Source organism: Nestor notabilis, unplaced genomic scaffold (genome assembly GCF_000696875.1).
Source record: "Nestor notabilis isolate BGI_N333 unplaced genomic scaffold, ASM69687v1 scaffold6942, whole genome shotgun sequence".
In the NCBI taxonomy this organism is placed as follows: Eukaryota; Metazoa; Chordata; class Aves; order Psittaciformes; family Psittacidae; genus Nestor; species Nestor notabilis.
In genome coordinates this window covers 17,425-32,226 of record NW_009917826.1, presented here as the reverse complement: position 1 = coordinate 32,226, position 14,802 = coordinate 17,425, and the positions used below count along the sequence as shown (strand labels likewise).

The following is a 14,802-nucleotide window of genomic DNA, read 5'->3' as shown; positions in this document are numbered from 1 at the left end:
CAGAGGATCTCTAGAGGCATGTTCCGATCTCAATTATTCTTTACTTCTATGACAGTTACACAGAATTTCTATACCTGATGAGTCCACCATTACTTCTAGTGGCCTGACTACTACATAAGTACATCTGAACTTAAAGCTCTGCAATAAACCAGTGACTTGTTATTGCAACAATGCTCTTGCATTTTAAATACAAAACTATCCCAAATTCCTCCACTCAAATTAGTTGCTGCTTCTCCCTCATCTACACAGAAATTATAAGATAAAAATACCTGTTTTCATTCGCATACTCCTATGCAACTTTATAAACAATAAGCAAATAGTTTTTGCTTTGCTTCAAAAGTTCACAACATTCATCTTGCAAAATCTAAAACTAAACCCAGCCCCATAGATTGTTCTAATCATCTCTGCAGATCCTGCAGATCTTTAATACGTAGCCTGCATACCCTTCTTATTTACTTTCTTTTTTTCAGCAGAGCTGTAAATCAGACTCAAATTTCATTAGCAGTCTCTTTCCCCTGTCAGATACAAGGGTGAGTAGGCCAAAACATCTCATGCAATATTAAGTTATGTCCTGGCTGAGACTTGCTCTCTTGGTTTTTCAGGGCTGGATATCTTAAAACTAGTCTTTTGTATTTCTGGTTTCTGTGGCAATTTGAAACTTATTTAAACAATATTAAAATAATTCCAAACCTCTCTATTCTAAGAGCCCAGTATAAGTGAATTTTAAAAGCACTCTACCACAACTTTTCCTTTTTTTTTTTTTTAAGTAGGAAAATAATATTGGAATTTAAAAGCATCTAACTTTAGAAAACACAGTGTGTTCAACAGTACAGGTAGTTCTTCACATTGTTAATGGCCCCCAAGAACACCAACGAGCCATGAAGCTGGAGAATTAACCTCTGACTTAATTATTAACCTCATGAATCGTATGGTAGGACTGGTGTTTGTCAGGAAATATTTTGGTTTCTTTTCAACTGGAGCACAGCAGAAAAAAAAAAAAAGTAAGTTCTGTAGAAAGAAAAAAAAAAGAAAAAGAAATAACTCTTTGCCTTTTCAGAAGTTCTGATAATTTTATTCTTAAAAAATTAAAATAATTCTATTCTGTTTCCAAAGAATATTTTTCAGAAGAGGACTTGTTAAAAAAAAAAAAAAAAAAAAAAAAGGAAGAAAGGTTAGTTTTTAGATCAACCATTTATCTTAGAGATTTTTAAATAATCATGGTTCAAAAGAAGGGGCAGTTCTATCCTCTACCTCTCTGAGACGTTTTTAAACCATCTTATAACCCACTAGTTCCACATGTTGCATTATTGTGAATCTGACTTCCTGCATGGCACTCGAAGTTAAACCCACCTGAAAATAAAATATTAATCTTTCCATGAGTAAGAAAAACCTTAGCACAATTAAAAAGATGTAGATATACTCTTTTTAATCTAAGAGTGATGGGCAGCTTCTGGTCTATATGTTATTTTTTTCTTTAAAGACTAAATACCAACAGCACGACATTCAGAGCCTTTGTAATAAAAAGCTTTTTTCCCCTTCTAGAGTCAGCCTTGGGTCCGTCGTCCTTATCTTAGAGACAGCTCAAAACATATTTTCCCAGCCTGTGCTAGACAGCAGCCTCAAGCTCCAGAAAGGCTCACGTCTCAGAGACTGGTCATAGTGGTTTGGACAGCATAGGTCCCAGCACCGCTATGAATTCCTGCATTCTTCACATTGCGCTCATGGACAAAAGCGGTGTACTGTCCCTCCGCAGCGCGGGTCCTCGGCGGGGCCCACGCATCCCACGGGCTTCCACCACGGTGACAGCGGTCGGTAGCATCAAAGGGCCTGGATTATTGAGGAGCGGGAGGGGGCACAATTAGCAAATAGGTATGGATGAGGAAGAGGGCAGAAAAGTAACACATAGGTAAAGACAAGAAGATTAATGCAAAAAGGCAAGGAAAACGGGCATTGCTGGAAGGTAAATACTGAGGGAAGGAGACATGCAAAGATATGTGTACATGACGACACTGTCGAATAAACCCCTTTTCTGCTCAGTACCATGCACATTTTTAAACAAGTCTGAAACAAGTTAAGCAATCCCATGTATACATTGTCTACACTTACCAAACGAAAAGCACTTCATATTTCAAAGCACTTCACAAAACTGAGCAAGAACCATGCGCATTTTATAGATGGAAGAAGATAACATGATGGAGAAACAGACCTCCCATGTATACAGCGCATTTTATTTGCAGGAAGCTGAAAGGGTTTAAGTGGCAGCTCTAAATGTACACCTGAATCAGGCATAGTTTTCAAAGTCACTGGAAAATGCAGATTCTAATGCAAGTTAAAAAAAAAAAGGAGAAAAAAAAAAAGAAGGAAATAGAAACTGAGGAGAGTGAGCATTATTGTGTGGGAGCAAAGAGTAGAGCACACACAAATTCACAGTTTGGGTTACTAAGGGACTAAATAATATTGAAGAAGCTGACTGTAGCTATACTTAATTAATATACATTTAGTTGGGAAAAGAACAATTTTTTAAGAAGATCACAATACAAACTAAGACCTTGCTTTCTAATTTTACATATGGGGGGGGCATGATGGTTTGTAAATTTTAAATTTTTAGTTCCTAAAATCAAAACCATAGAAATCCTGTGCACAGCTATGGCCAGTCTATACCACAGCTGGAATAAAGCCCTCCAAAAGCGAGGAAAAGGAGCAGGGAAGAACACTAATCACTTGAAACAGTGTTTTGAAAAAATATTTTTATGAGGAGCCCTTAGCTGGAGGCATAAAGCTGTAAGGCTTTAGGCACAAGCATCTCCACAGCAGCAGGGATAAGAAATTGACTGAAACAGATGAATTTTAACAGACTTTAAAAAATGGATAATCAATTGTTAACTATTGTCCATGTTGTACTAGGATCTTCACTGGTATGTTTTAGGAGAGGCTGATGCAAGGTACAGTCAGGTATCAAATAATCATAAACTAATCAAGCAAAGAAATTCCTAAAACAAGCTTACTCCTTCAATTCAGTGTAAATTTGTTATTCAATGACCCAGATCTAAACAAAGTGGAAGCACTATTGCTGTTCATCTAGAGAGGTCCTGGAGAGTCCCAGCTCAAATTCCACCTTCTCATGATCCAGAAAGCCTGGTTTAACAGTCCCAGCCCTGCCAGAGCAGCCAAGCAGCCAGCGCATGAGTGGGAAGATGACACATGTTAAAGCAAGGAAGCAGAAAAGCATGCAGGATTCACAACAGCAGTAAATGATTAATGCTCAGGGATAGTCCTCCTTTAGAAAAGAGAGAATTTATAGAAAGGTCACCCATGAGTAAATTCAGAGATTTGTTTTTTCGTGAAATATGCTGAGGAACTGACCTGTGAATACTGAAGGCTCCAGTCCTCAACAGTTACATTATTTTACCTGCTTTTCTAATTTAAGTAGTTAAGTGAAAGCTACATCCACTAGCAAACAAAAAAATAAATTAAACAAAAATTAAACATTCCCTACTTATTCCACAGCAAGGAAAAAAATATTAGAACTTTGTCTCCTGTCCTACCTCAGCATAGAAACAGCTACTTGAGCAAAGATTAAAGTCAGAATGACAGTGATTATATTTTAGGCATTCCAGCCTTGCAGTTAATGTTCCAGACCATGCAGACCAGCTTTCCTGTACAGACAGTTTTACGGGAATGGAAAAAAGAAACAAAAAATAAAAACCCTAAAATCCTTCCTATCTGGCAAAGTACTCTCTACAATCTGGCACAATTGCTGTTGGCAGCTGCAGCGTTAACATTTCAAATTAAAGGAAACATTGACATTAGGAAGGAATCTAAGCTGCAAGGTAGCCAATACAGGCATCTGCCAAGCATCATACAGAAACTTATGAGGTCGGGACCCTACTTCTAAACCCCTTCAATCTAACCATCTAAAAAATCCCCAGTCCAAAAGATTTTGGTGTTCTCAACAATCCTTGGCAAACTCTCTCTAAAAGAAGACTATTTTTCTGACAGAAAGTAAAGATAACTCATGCAGAAACAGGCCAATTAAAGACAGTAGCAGTTGAAAAGAGATTTTGTTAGCAGCATTGAGACACCAAGACTTGAAGGCACAACAGTCAAGTCACAGCCCCCGCAATAAATACATATGTTCTGGTAATTATATTAACCTAACCCCACTTCTCATCTAGGAAACCAGAATGTAGCTCAATTGCTGACTCAGCTCCAAACTGTTGTCTTCTTCCTACAGATGTATTTGCCCCTTATTACAGGCAGTATTGTTACCTCTGAACACATTAAAACCTTTTTGTCAGAAGACAACTGCCTTCAATAATGATGATATGTCTCTAAGAAACGTAACACATGCACGCTCTCAGTTAAAATGCATCCATTGCCAAGAAGCTCGTTTTCTTTATGGCATGCTGTTTTGTGTTACAAGCAGGTGTATTTTATATTCACTCCCACTCTTCTATAGAAAGGCCACATACTGCGGCAACTGGCATGTAAGCTTAGATTCCTTGACAATATTAAGACAGACAGGCTCAAGTTCTTAATCCTAAAACAGGCATACCAAGACCAAAACTGAAACAGACTGGCTACAGAGTCCTCTGCTTCTGGACAAAAGCAGTGGGATTTTATAAGCAACAGAAGCCTTGCAAATACTAGCAAGAACACTAGTACAAATAAGACACCCAAGAAGAGCTGTTTGGAGCAAGAGTCAAACATTTGCACCAAAGAAAGTACCATTTTCTAGCATACATCTTTCAATTAGACCAAAGGAATAAAAACAAAACCATACTGAGAATGATGAAGAATATATAAACCACCACCTTTCACCCACCACCATGGAAGGAATCGAGTAATCAACAGGATCTCATCATAGACAAGCACAGATTTCAGATACTAGATAAATCAAGGGCAAAAGAAAGAAAAAAACCAGCATTGATCATATGTTCTGATTGAAACTTCAATAAAACGTAACACAAAGCAGAATTGCCACCCCCCTTATAATCCAAAATCCATGAGATTCATAAATCTTATTGATTAAAGACTTTTAAACTGAAGTACATTTGTCACTGCACTGTTAGAAACCGGTAACATATACTTTTAAGAGATACTGCAGCAAAGTAGTTTCACATGTCTGACAATGGGAGAAGGACCTTTCTTCTGAGGGCTGAAACTGCTTAAGATAAGAGCTTTTGTGTTGCTCCATTTCATCACTGCTACTGCTGCTCCTGGAGCCTCCCAGAAGCCAGAATTACCCTTCAAGGAGAAGCCATACTGCTGCAAATGCACAAGAAGCTGAAAAAGTTAAGACTACATGTGCACAAGTACTGGGTTGATATATGTCAGTTTTGGCTTTGAAATACCTTTGCAATATAAAATTACTTTCATATAAATTATATGTACATTTATCTTCAAACAAATCACCCTCATTTTGAGATGCATCCGATCATAAAACAGATAGTCTGATTACATGAAATCAAAGCTCTTATCTTCTGCTTGTGTCATTTTCCTCAAGCTCCCATTCTATCCAAGATAATGAAAAAAGTCAGCTTGCCCATTTCACAAGGTTCAAAAGCTAATTCACAAGGATAGTGGTTTACAAGGTTCTGCATTTTGTAAAGGATCAAGGTAAGTCCTTGGGCCCCGTAATACCAAGGAAAGGGTTACAAGGAGTATTATGGCAAATGAGAAGGACCGAGCTCTCTCCAAGACTTAAAAATGCTGTTGCTGATTTAATAATTTCTTTACCCCTGGAGAAATTTTCTTTTGGTTAGCAGTGACTAAGCCTGTTGTCCTCACCTCCCCATCCTACATTCACAGCAACAAATTAGCTGCATCATCACTAACTTGACTGTCAACTTACATTAAAGATACAAGGATGGCAGCTTATTTAAGTGCAGATAAAGAAACAGCCAACTGAACCATGCATAAGCAAGCAGAATTAATTTCCCAGAAAAGCAGAACGTACCACTTCTTGTCTTGCTGGCTGGCTCCTGGGCTCCTTGGGAGGTTTTCTATTTCCACTAAGACTGGGGCAGAAGGAACTGCTGTTAGGACAGGTAGGTTTGGCTTTGCATTCCAGCTCTTTGGAGACAGAATATAAACAAGTAAGTTACTATACACACATTAATGAAGCGATGACACATTACACGTAGCAAAACATGTCATCACTTCTCCTCAAGCACCAAGCTAAAGCAAGGCTGTTGTCTTCCCTTACTTCCACAGCACTGGATACCTACATCTAGTCTTTTCCAGTTCTGCATACTGGGACTATAATGAATCCAATGCTGCTCAAAAGTTTCACTAAGAAGCTATAGCCTGCTGTGTCCTTTTTAAATTCATGCAGTAATGTTTTCCTTCTGTGATGGCAATTTTTGCAGTAACAGCCAGCACCTTTGGGTTGTGAGCCTTTGGACTGCCATTTGAAAAGTAACTGCTCACAATAAAACAACTCCTTTTGCATAGAAGGCAAAAGGCTGGGCTCAGTATGCACCACAAAGAGACATGGGTCTTTCCAAACCCCAAGTCCTGCTTTTTGATACTCGGAAGGAGAATTACTTCATGCTAACATTTCTTTTCAGTGAAACAAAGTATTCTGTGTGCAAAGGGACGAGTCTCTGATTTCCCTCTTAAACTGAGAAAACACTGAACTTTTGCTAAAAATGTATTCTTAAATCTGCAGGTGCATTCCCCTTTTAGAGTTAAAAAAATACTGTAACGAGGAATCAGCATAGGTGCTGATGAGTTGCACACACCCTACCCCACCCTTTTTTTTTTTCAGGTTACTTAGGACATAGAATTAATGTGGTTTGGATAGTTACAACCCTCACACAAAGGTACTTTGTGTATCCATAAATAGCATAATTTTTATAGTGCTGGAGCATGCAGTATCTTTCTTACTCCAACTAAATTAACTGATTATCTTTCTTGTAAATTAGTAGTCATTTCTCGGCACGCAATTTAGTAGCTAACCATTTGTAACTTTCAACTGGAATAAAATCACTGGATTTTAAGAACGAATAAAAAAAAAATCCTCAAATCTGTTGCACTACAGGAAAACTGTCTTTTAAAAGAGAAGAGTCCTTACTTGTGATCCATTAGTTTGGTGTATAACTGCATTGTTTGCAGTACTGAAAGACAAAAATGAATTTACATCAGAATTAGATTAACAAGGCAGAATGGTAAGGATTTTCAGAAAGAAACACGAAGTCTAACAAAGACCTTTCCAAAGTACTTAACTGTTCTCAAAAGAACCCTTAGTAACTTCTGGTTTAGGTCAGTTGCCTCATTCTAGGTAAACTAAGAGTATCATATTATTTTTAATTTGTTCAAGCTGTAGTTTATCTGTAGTTCATTTAGTTTTTCCTCTTCCTTTCCTAAACCAGTTTGGTTTAGAAACTCTGACTGATTCAGCAGTAGGGCGGAGCACTTTTAAAGAAAAACCAATATAGGTTTACTTAAACACTCAGTAAAATGTGACATTGTCAAAACCTCACCTACATGCTACAGATACTACATTTGTTCTACATCTAAGACTCTTCTGATTAGAAGTTTCAGATCATAAAGCTTATCAGAAAAATTCATCAGTTTCTTCAGCATACAATCTCTAATGGACTGAATTACTGCTTCCGAGTCTTAAAAGCAGTCATTCGAAATTATGTGCACAGCAGCTCAGCACAGCATTAATAATAATTTCATACTACTAAATATTTAATATATTTAATAAATTAAACTTCATATCCCTATTTCTGAATCTGCAAAAGACATTTCACAGTTTCACATTTTTGAGACTTAAAAGCATTAACACCCTTTAATAATAGCATTATTAACAATAACTATGCATTATAAATCTCATGAAAAGCAAACTTTTTTCCCAGACTTCTAATATTTTAAAAAAACGGTTCCAGTCTCCTATGACCCATTAATCTTTTGATTTACAGTCCGCACAATAACTATCCAACCTGGCAAGCTGGCAATCCCAACAGATTTCTCTATCTACTTCAGCAATTCTTTAGAACTATTTTACTTAAATACCATCATGTCAAGAGCAAACAACCTGTTTCTTGCCTGTTTCCCAACTTTGCACCTGCCTTATTGAGAGAATGTGGAGGTTACCACAGAATAGCGCACATTTAACAGGAATATTAAGGAATGCCTTGTAGGTAGCACATTCCCCTGTACTGAGTTAAAACAAAGGAATGGAACAACATACATCTTTAATGATGCATTTCAATTACCAACGCTCGAGTGTAGAGTTTCAGAAATGGCGTAGATTGCTCTGGAGACTAACATAACAGTGCCACACCTAGGTACAGATCAGAAGACCGCCATCTTATCAGAAGGAGAAACTGCAGATGAAGTTTCTCTTCCCACTCTCAGAATGACCTCAGCAGCATGAAACTCAGAGAAGGGCATCACAACACAGCACGTGAATAGCACTAATTAATCAGGCAGTCACATCTTGCATGAGAGGAACTTTAAGCACTTCAATGTCACCAGTTTTGAAGAGTATTTTCCCGTTTTATAAAGAGACAATACAGGAGGTCACAAAGGCAGACCTCTATTAAAGTAACTGCAGCCTTGTCCTTAGACAATTCCTAGACTTTCTCCCCCCTCTCACATGAGAAACAACCCTGCTGCTATAAATACAAAACACAGGACCGTATTACACCTTAGTTTTGAAATGTTACTTCCTTACATTCCTCACCCAGCTCCTGACTGCCTTGACGCTTAACATCTATGAGTACCTACTTTTAAAAAAGAATTTGGTTGCAATTGATCACTGTAGTGTTCACAAGTTATTAGGGCAAAGGACAGAACCAGAACTGAGTGACCTAGTTCCTTTGCTACCAGCTAATTCATTAGAGCATGATTTCCTCTCTTCCTTGAGGGAAGAGTTTGAAAACTGTATGATTCAGATTCATATGAGTATTTTACACTGCAACAACAAGTATGAACCTACACATGCAAACTCTAGGTATAGAAATAAAGAATCAAAAGGCCTCCCTCTCAATGTTGTTGTGAATAATTTAGGATAAATACATAAAATACTTCAGTATATAAAAATAAATGCAAGTATAGTACAGAATACAAAATCATCAATATATTTCGAATATTTATTTTACTGTATTTTCCCTGTCTGACCTTCACTCAATTATGTATTTCAGTCACACAGCCAGATTTTGGAAAGAAGACACCCTCACACATTTTTACCCAATCTCTTCACATACAGCAAGAATCACTACTAGTCATAAAACCTCTTTGCCTGCTAGTAAGCTAGTCTGGCAAAATCTTCTATGTGACAGCAATACAGGAGCTTTGCTTTGAACAGGAGGTTTTGTATAAAGCAAACAAACACAAAACCCACAGCAAAACCACAGTTAAGAGGTTAGCACTTTCTACATTTAACTAGTATTACAACCTCCTCCTGCAGACACGTGCTCAAGTACAGGTGGCAAACATCAAAGAGAAATTTAAGTATTGGAATGCATCTTACCTTGTTTCTTCAGGTTTAGCAGCATGTGCTGCAAAAATAGAAAGTGTTAATTAAAATTCAACCATATAATTAGGTTATTGGTTAAATACCAAGTATATTATTAATAAAAATAGTCTTGCACCACCTAAAAGTAGGCAACTAAAAGAGCAAAAGTTGCATGTATCCCATGTAGAATGTGCAAAACCCAAAATTCTAAATTAGAAAAATACAATTAAAAAATCTGAACGGCAAACCAAAAAGTTGGTTTTAAAAACAAATATCTAAAAGTATGCATGGAGGTGACACTTGACCCTATGCAAGTGAGAATAAGAGAAAAGGTATCACATTCTGTAAGGTTGTGACAACAGAGTGCAACTCCTAAGAACAATGACAAAATCTCATTGCCAGATTTCAAACTTGATTAATAAATTTCAAATATTATCATTAATATATTGCTGTGCCCTGGACCCAAGTTTTCCATCTTCATGCAGAGGCCTATTGTGCAATATTAATGGGTGCTTTACCTGCTAGGCAAGCTATGATGACATGCTCTGGACAAAAGATTTTCTGATAAATACATACGGTCTCCCAAATAAGGCAAAGAAAACTAACTTTGAAAACTCAAGAAAAGGGAAAACAGCTACAGAAGAATCCCTACACAGAACTTTCGAAGGATACGATTACTTGATTCTCACAGTGGATTATACTTCCCAGAACAGAAGGTCTTTTACCTTTCATTTGCAGTGTTCGTCTTGAGTATCTCTTGCTGGGCCTTCTTTCAAAGGATGCTGATCTCCTGGCTTTGTTGGTCTTGGTTGTTTGATACTCTGTTTTCCCACTAACAATGCCATGTAAAAATATAAACCAATAAAACAAAAGGCTTGCTTTTAATGACAGAATACAGACACTGCTCATTAAAACATCACACTTCTATTTTGAATTCATAGCTTAATAACCCGACCTCAGTTCTATTAAAATAATACCGATCTTAACAACTCCAAAGACCTTTCACAAAAAAGAGAGTTTCTTAATCTTCACCCTATTTTCCCACGACAAAAGGCTGAAGCAATGATGCTTTAAAACATAAAGTTGATGAAAAATCAGATTTGCCCTTTACATATTTCTGTGATCACATTCCATGCAGTTTGGGAGAGGTTAAAAATTCTAGGAGAGTAAAGCTTAAGGTATGTTACCAAAGGTCATAAGGAAAGATGATAATAGGACTAAAATCCAGCATTTAGATCCTCTTGTTCCCAAACAAGTCTTTTTTCCCCAAATTTGGCCAGAGTCTGCCCCAAAGCAGTAGCAGCCTCCTGTTCTGCTGACTCCTTGGTACCATCGATCCTTCCTGCAGCAGACCTGACATATTGCTACAGCTGCTGGAAATGGAAGCAAAGTACACGCGTACTGCCTGGGGTCGCACCTCATCCCCTTCCATATGTTCTCACCAACTCCAGTGGGGCAACAGACAGTATCCTGCAGACTGGTCTGAGACCACAAGCCATTGAGAAGTCTGTCCATGCTCTGGTAGTGCCTAACATGGAATGGGTGTTATCTTAGGCTTCTGAAGCACTACCATCACACAGGAAACTCAGGAGTCAAAAGACTTGCAATGTCCCACCTGTGCAAGTCAATCATCAGTCCTCTATGATAAGGTTTTAAAAAGGGTGGGCTTTCAAGATGAAGTGACCTATAAAACAAATGTACTACATATGCTATGTAAGGAACATAAACCTTGAGAAACCTTTGGACCAGAATCACCTAAAGATACATCAGAAAAACACAGGGGGGAAATCCATATGATTTAATAGAACTAATAATGCGACTCAGTTTGCAAGTTTCACTGCTCTCTATGTCCTAGGTGAATGAATACCAACTTCTCTCCCGTTTCCATGCATAATCTCAGATAAGCAAGAAATGACAGAAGGTACGTGCTAAATGACAGGTGACACTGACCTGTATCGGAACCGGGATCCTAACCGAATGAAGCCTGATCGACTTGAGCTTTTTTGGACAGGACCTCGGAGCCGGAAGAAGGCATGATGTTCCACTGCACATTTCCACAAGTGTTTGCAGGCTTTGGGATGATCCAGTCTAAAGACAAAAGTGTGCTCCTGCTCCTTTCCCTTAAAGCACACAAAGCACACTGACAATTTACAAGGGGTTTGAATAAGTCAAAGCTACAATTCAATGCAAGACAAATAAAAATTGTTTTTGATGAATACTGAAATGAATGTTTAAAATGTTTACAGCTTTCCAGAAGCTGTAATGAACAACTGCTCGATTGTCTGAAATTGGAAAGGGCTAGAGATCATACAATTAACAAGTCAAACCTCTGAAGAAATACGAATTAAAGACATTGTTATAACAGGAAAGTACTTCTCAATGAGGCTAACATGGTCTCACTTTCAAATCTGATTTCCTCAAATTATCAATGCTCACATTATTATTTCAGCTCTGAACAATTTCTTCCTATGAGAACAATTCTGGCACCTGCTTAAGGAATTCATTCCCCTAAACACTGTACATAGCCCTTTCGTAAACTTTCTTGCACAATGCACCCTGTTTCTAAATAATCTGGTGTACACTAGTTTCACGAGGTATTCCCCTTTTAAGAACAGGGTGAGAATAAAAGTAATTAAGCCTATTTATTTTATACTTAAGTCCCTTCATTCTCTTCCTCTCTCCAACTAACAACCAAAAGTCTTGCTAGGCATCCATGTTAATTCTCAAAACTTAAAGGAAACCAGAGTATGTAAACTAGTACTGTATAATAAGACTGAGATGCAACTAAGCAGACAGTTATCTACCTGTTCATCATCTTCAACAACTACTAGAGTGAGTTTGTTCTTCTTGAAGTCAAGCCTTGTTATCTTTGGCCTGCAAGACGAACAGAAAAAGCAGGTTATGTCAAACTACCTTAGTAACTCACTGAGAGGTATGTTCAATGTGCTGATCCAAGTCCTTCTACCAGATTTTTTTTTTCCTGGTTTTCTGGGTGTTTTAAATTTATGCAGTAGGGCTTGATTTTAGCGCAGATACCAATGTACCACTACAACATTTAACATTTAATTAGAAACTTCAAGATAATAAGTCAGCAACTTCTAAAGAGGTAATTCTACTGGAACTTAAAATATTAATTACTTGAACTGAAATCAAACTGCACCCAAATGCTCCTGCTTGCCTACTCTTCCACAAGCCCATGAAACTGAACTCAGAAAGTCACAAAGGCAGGCCAAAATAATACTACTTTATTACAGAAATAAAAATCACTGTACAATATAGCACAGATCAATTCCTATGATAACTGTTTCAGAAAATCCCAGCCAAACAGAATGTAAGCACGACATGACACAAAACCACAACCATTTCCACCCCTCCCTGCTCACCAAAAAAATACCCAGAATTGATGGTAGAGGGACAAGACACACAGATAATATTTCTGCTAAAAAGTTAGTGTTCTTCTGAGAAGTTTATAAAATTGGACTTGGTTAACCCAAAATAACTAGTCATATGATGAAATCTCACCTTATCATCTGCCTGCTTATTCTTTGTACACAGTTTTGAAAGACTGGATGGGAATTAAGAGAATAAAGCACTTAAGAATCCATGAATGCCTGTGTTCCCAGCTCCACATATGCTAGCTAGGTTTTTCACCTTGTGTTTTATGCAATATAAAGCCCTGCAAAATTTCATCACAATGCTTCTAAGAAACTGTGGGGTATTCCTTAGGTACTTGACAAATAAAGCAGCAAATATGTTCATAAAAAACAAAGGAAGCTCTATATCCCCTGACTATATATAGATCTGGTTTTGGGTTTATTTGTTTTTCATTAGTCCTTACTGATGGGCAGAAAGAGACAAGACATTTCTGCCCTTTACTGGGCACAAAGAGACATTTTTTCTAATGAAAACCTGCCCAGATGACAGTATGTGCAAAACCTGCACTAGTACTTTTCTGTACTCTTTTTCAACTGTAAGGCTTCTGCAGAAGCAGCAAAAGAGTAAAAATTTAAAATATATCTTAACATACAATCAAAGAGCTTACCAGAAAAACAAACCAATCTTTGTGTCTCCTTCAAAGACAAGAACTCCTGTAGGTGTTAGTCCCAGGCTGTAATCATTGCCATCTCTTGCCTAATTGCCACAAAATAAAGATTATGTTCATTTTGATCTTTGACCCTTTATCCAAATTACTCCAGTGTAGCGTAGCTTATTTGCCCAGTGTTATAGTTAAATGTATATCTACTTATTTTATACAACAAAACTCTTGCGTTTAAATGATCTTATGCAATGGATTTTTCTAATTTGCAACCCCTCAATAAGGCTGACTAAAGTGGAAAATTAGTTTCTTGATTTGTTTGTTTGATAAGGACCTCCTTGTGTATTTCTCTCACTTCCTTCTCCACAGGATCTATTTTTACTTGTAGTTCTTCAGCTGCACCCCAGCCAGTTTTAACTTAATTGTTATGATTTTCATGTAGCTTTTAATCTAAATACAAACTGTACTACATATTGCCACACCAATCACGTATTTAACACAGAGCAGATATGCTTAGTCTAAAGTTACATCTTCTAGAAAAGTATACCATAAAGAAGAACGCTGATGCAAAGCCAGATCACTTGTCACACAGTTTAGATGAGTACAATATTCCCCCACCCTCCCCACACCCCCCAGCAAAAACAGTGTTGAAATGCAGGACAAAGCTAACATTACCATTACCAAAGGTCACCAAGCTGTGGTTAAACATACCTTGACTATGTGCATGTCTACACCATACATTTCCAGCCACTTAGCTTTGTTTAAGTAGTTAGTTTCTGCCTGTGCTGGTGTTTGCCCCCTGAAATAAATGGTTTGCTGTTAGGTAAGATGCCTGAAAAAAGCACAGAAAGCAAAAACCGGTATATAGAAAAGAAGAAAAGAACTACCTGCAAGTCTGTGAAAAATCTAAACACTGCTGACACTTGTTTACTTTGAATATCGATGTCACTTTTCTAAGTTTTAATCTGAAACCACTGCTGAAAAATTACTACATTTCAAGAAGCTGCACCTTACCATTTAACTCAGACCTTCAAAAAGCTTCATTTTTCACATTACATCCTCTTACAAAATATGACAGAATGATATTAGTATTACGTTTCTGAACAGGACCACAGAAGCAGCATTAGCAACACCTTCTTAATACAGTCCCTCACAGAAAAATCAGTGCGAACAGCTGGTTAGCATGCACTGGAAGATCTAGTACCTGCACTCCTTCCACTTCTCAAAAATGGCTAGTTCCATCTCTTCGGTCTGGGTGGGAACAAACCTGAACTCAGACACCAGTTCAGGGACA

The 14,802-nt window shown here is 37.6% G+C and overlaps 1 protein-coding gene across 1 annotated transcript in view; it reads right to left on the bottom strand.

The window, feature by feature from the left end:
• EPB41L5 (erythrocyte membrane protein band 4.1 like 5) overlaps positions 1-14,802 on the bottom strand; it is a gene marked incomplete at its 5' end in the record, with an annotated part of 47,672 nt that overhangs the window by 15,920 nt on the left and 16,950 nt on the right. The window contains 9 exon segments of the mRNA XM_010009423.1: positions 5,960-6,075; positions 7,079-7,121; positions 9,488-9,515; positions 10,198-10,304; positions 11,423-11,592; positions 12,277-12,346; positions 13,515-13,603; positions 14,220-14,307; positions 14,713-14,802. The exon segment at positions 14,713-14,802 is cut by the window's right edge and continues 29 nt beyond it. Coding sequence (XP_010007725.1) covers positions 5,960-6,075; positions 7,079-7,121; positions 9,488-9,515; positions 10,198-10,304; positions 11,423-11,592; positions 12,277-12,346; positions 13,515-13,603; positions 14,220-14,307; positions 14,713-14,802 — 801 coding nt within the window.